Source organism: Tarenaya hassleriana, unplaced genomic scaffold (genome assembly GCF_000463585.1).
Source record: "Tarenaya hassleriana unplaced genomic scaffold, ASM46358v1 Cleome18, whole genome shotgun sequence".
Taxonomy (NCBI): domain Eukaryota; kingdom Viridiplantae; phylum Streptophyta; class Magnoliopsida; order Brassicales; family Cleomaceae; genus Tarenaya; species Tarenaya hassleriana.
This window is the reverse complement of record NW_010965216.1, coordinates 1512189-1514842: the sequence shown is the minus strand read 5'-3', so window position 1 is coordinate 1514842 and position 2654 is coordinate 1512189. Positions and strand designations below refer to the sequence as shown.

Genomic DNA, 2654 nt, shown 5'->3' with positions numbered 1-2654 from the left:
AAAAAAAAAAACCAGATATGACCAAACCCCAAACCCATCTCTGTTCAAGAACTTGCAAACAGCTTCTGTCTTTCTGATACTTATCCACTTTCCCTTTTGTTAATATCTTTGTCTGAAAAATCCATGGATCTAAAGATGAACTCATCAACTGCTGAACAAGATCTTGCTGAAGGACAAGTCGAAGCCATAGATGATCTTCTCGAAGAGTGTTGGTTCTTTGATAACATGCTCAACAGAAGATCTAGGGTCCTTAGGTATTGTCACTCTGATCCTTTCCCTTCTTCTTCTTCTTCCTCTTCTTCCGCTTCTTCGAAACCGAAACCTATCCAGAAGACGATAAATTCAGCGTCAGACAAGTGTCTAGAAGCTTCTACAGGTCGTGTCCTGATCCGGGCACCGTCTCTTCCTCTGGATCGGGAAGGAAGAGGCGAGGCGGCGAAGAGGATCGGGAAGCTGACAAGACAGCTGTCAGAGAAGTTTAGGGTTCAAGATCCGAGACCCGGGTCTAGTTACTTGCTGAAGAAGCAACCGTCGGTTCAAGACAAGGGGAGGGAAGGTTCTAGAAGGAACAGAGACAGCAGAAGTGTCTGGTCGTCTTCTCAGACAGGTGGGAGTTTGCAGAGAACTCAGACGTTGCCGAGTTACATAGGAAGAGACGAAGCGGAGGAGGAGTTTCAAGATCAAGAAAGCGACGCAAGATTGGGATTCTTGATCCGTGAGGCTCTGGCGAGTTCCGCCGAGTTGACACCTCCGAGTCAAAACCTCTCAAAGGTAATAAAAAACATTAAAAAAAACTCTTTTTTTTTTTCTGACATTTCAAATCGTGAAAATCCGTTGTATATTTCACACTATATGTATATGTTGAGTCCATTATATTGAATACCCGGTTGCAGGTTTCGGCCATTCCAAGGCACAGACCGATCGGAAGAATGCATTCAAGAACCCATCACGGGAAGAGACCAGAGTTATTACAAGACATTACGTAAAACAGTAAGCAACCTCGAAACAGAAGAGATCCAGAGATTGGGGATGGGATCGAACAGGACAGACTCAGACTCTGAATCGAAACAGAAAGATCAAGAAGAAAGGATGACGACGAAGGGGAAGAGCTCCGCCGGAGGGAGAGGGAGGTGCGCCGCCGCCGCCGCCTCCGGGCCACCGATTCCGGCGAGGGTTCCGAAGGATTCGAGGAGAGACATGAAGGCTCAGATAAAGTTCTGGGCTCGAGCCGTTGCGAGCAATGTCAGGCAAGAGTGCTGAAGGCTTCTCATTAACATGATCGACACCGTACAGTACACATTCTTTGTTCTTTTTTATCTTCTTTAATCTTTTACTGGAATCATGAGGTTCTTCTGTTTATGTGATCATATTGTTCTGATTTTTTTTATTTGTGAGAAGGGTTGATGCTGATGAAGGGGGAATGAAAGGAAAATAATTTAATAAAAATGAAAATGATGATTATATGTTAAAATCCCATCATGGGTTGCCAAGATTAGAAGTAGGGTAGCAATTTTGGTTCTTAACATACTCGAATTGAATGAATCGAATAACATATATAACCGAATCGAATCTCATGTAAAACCCCGAAACTAAACCGTTTAAAAAACCTGAAAAAATCGTTAATTTATTTGAAATCCAAAGTGAAAAGAAACAAAAAATAATCAAACCGAATTTTCTATAAAAAAACAAATATTTATAATTTTTCTATAATTGAAATATTCGAATCTGAATATAATCGAACCGGAATCCGGAATGATATGAATTGAAATAAAATGTTTGAATAATGGTATTTGTAAGGTGTTTTTCTCTCTTTTGGGAATGTTGTATTTTATTAAGCTAACACAGAATATGTTTGCATTTAATCATCATAATAATGGTACAAATCCATATAAACAGAGAGTTATATAAAACCAAACAACTGTTGATACCAAACGAAATAGTGTAATCGATTAGTGACGACCCAAAACATATATATATATATATATATATATATATATATGATAGAGATTAATTTGATAATGAATTCAGAACAGAAATCTTCGAGTAATTGGGCTTGATAGGCCCAATAAAATTGGTCTAAAGAATGCCCAAATAATAATTGGGTCTTAATAAAATTTTTAGATAACGGCGATCAATTTAGTTAATAAACTGCTCAATTTAGTTTTTATATATAATTATGATGTAAAAAATTGAATGATTATAATATTTTAAATGCGAAGTGAATTGGATAAAAAAAATAATCTCAAATTTCTTTCATAAAATTGAATCCGAAACGGATCAAACTAATATTCGATATAAAAAAAAAACTAACGGTTTTTTTTTTCAAATAATCGTAACGAAACAAGAATTAAAAAAAATCAAAATATCATGGGACCTCTCTGTTCCCTGGAAAAAAAAAAGATCTCCGGATCCTCTTCATGAGACGGAGGTTTCGTCTTTGGATGATATTTTGGTCGGAGTAAGTGAAGGACGTTAATGGTGGATTCATAGAATCTTCGTCGGAGAAAATGTTGGTGTTGCAGACCCACCACCGTCTCTTCTCCTTCTCCTCCTCTGTTTTCCCTCTTCCCCACATTCGCCGGAGCCATCTTCTCCCTCTCCGGCGGACTCCGTCTTCTCTCTCCGTCTCATCGCCTTCCGCTCTTTCCCGGCCC

At 38.9% G+C, this 2654-nt stretch overlaps 2 protein-coding genes across 2 annotated transcripts in view; both read left to right on the top strand.

Moving 5' to 3' along the window:
- Nucleotides 1–6: 6 nt before the first annotated feature.
- Nucleotides 7–1384, top strand: LOC104810457. Its single transcript, XM_010536770.1, is given in 3 exon segments — nucleotides 7–771; nucleotides 894–922; nucleotides 924–1384. Coding segments are annotated over 3 exon segments (1014 nt in total). The 5' UTR covers nucleotides 7–123; the 3' UTR covers nucleotides 1261–1384.
- A 1004-nt stretch (nucleotides 1385–2388) lies between these two features.
- The window catches only part of LOC104810456, a 2446-nt gene continuing 2180 nt past the window's right edge, over nucleotides 2389–2654 (top strand). Inside the window, exon 1 of the mRNA XM_010536769.1 lies at nucleotides 2389–2645. Coding sequence (XP_010535071.1) covers nucleotides 2508–2645 — 138 coding nt within the window. The 5' untranslated portion in view covers nucleotides 2389–2507. The remainder of the gene's footprint in view (nucleotides 2646–2654) is intronic.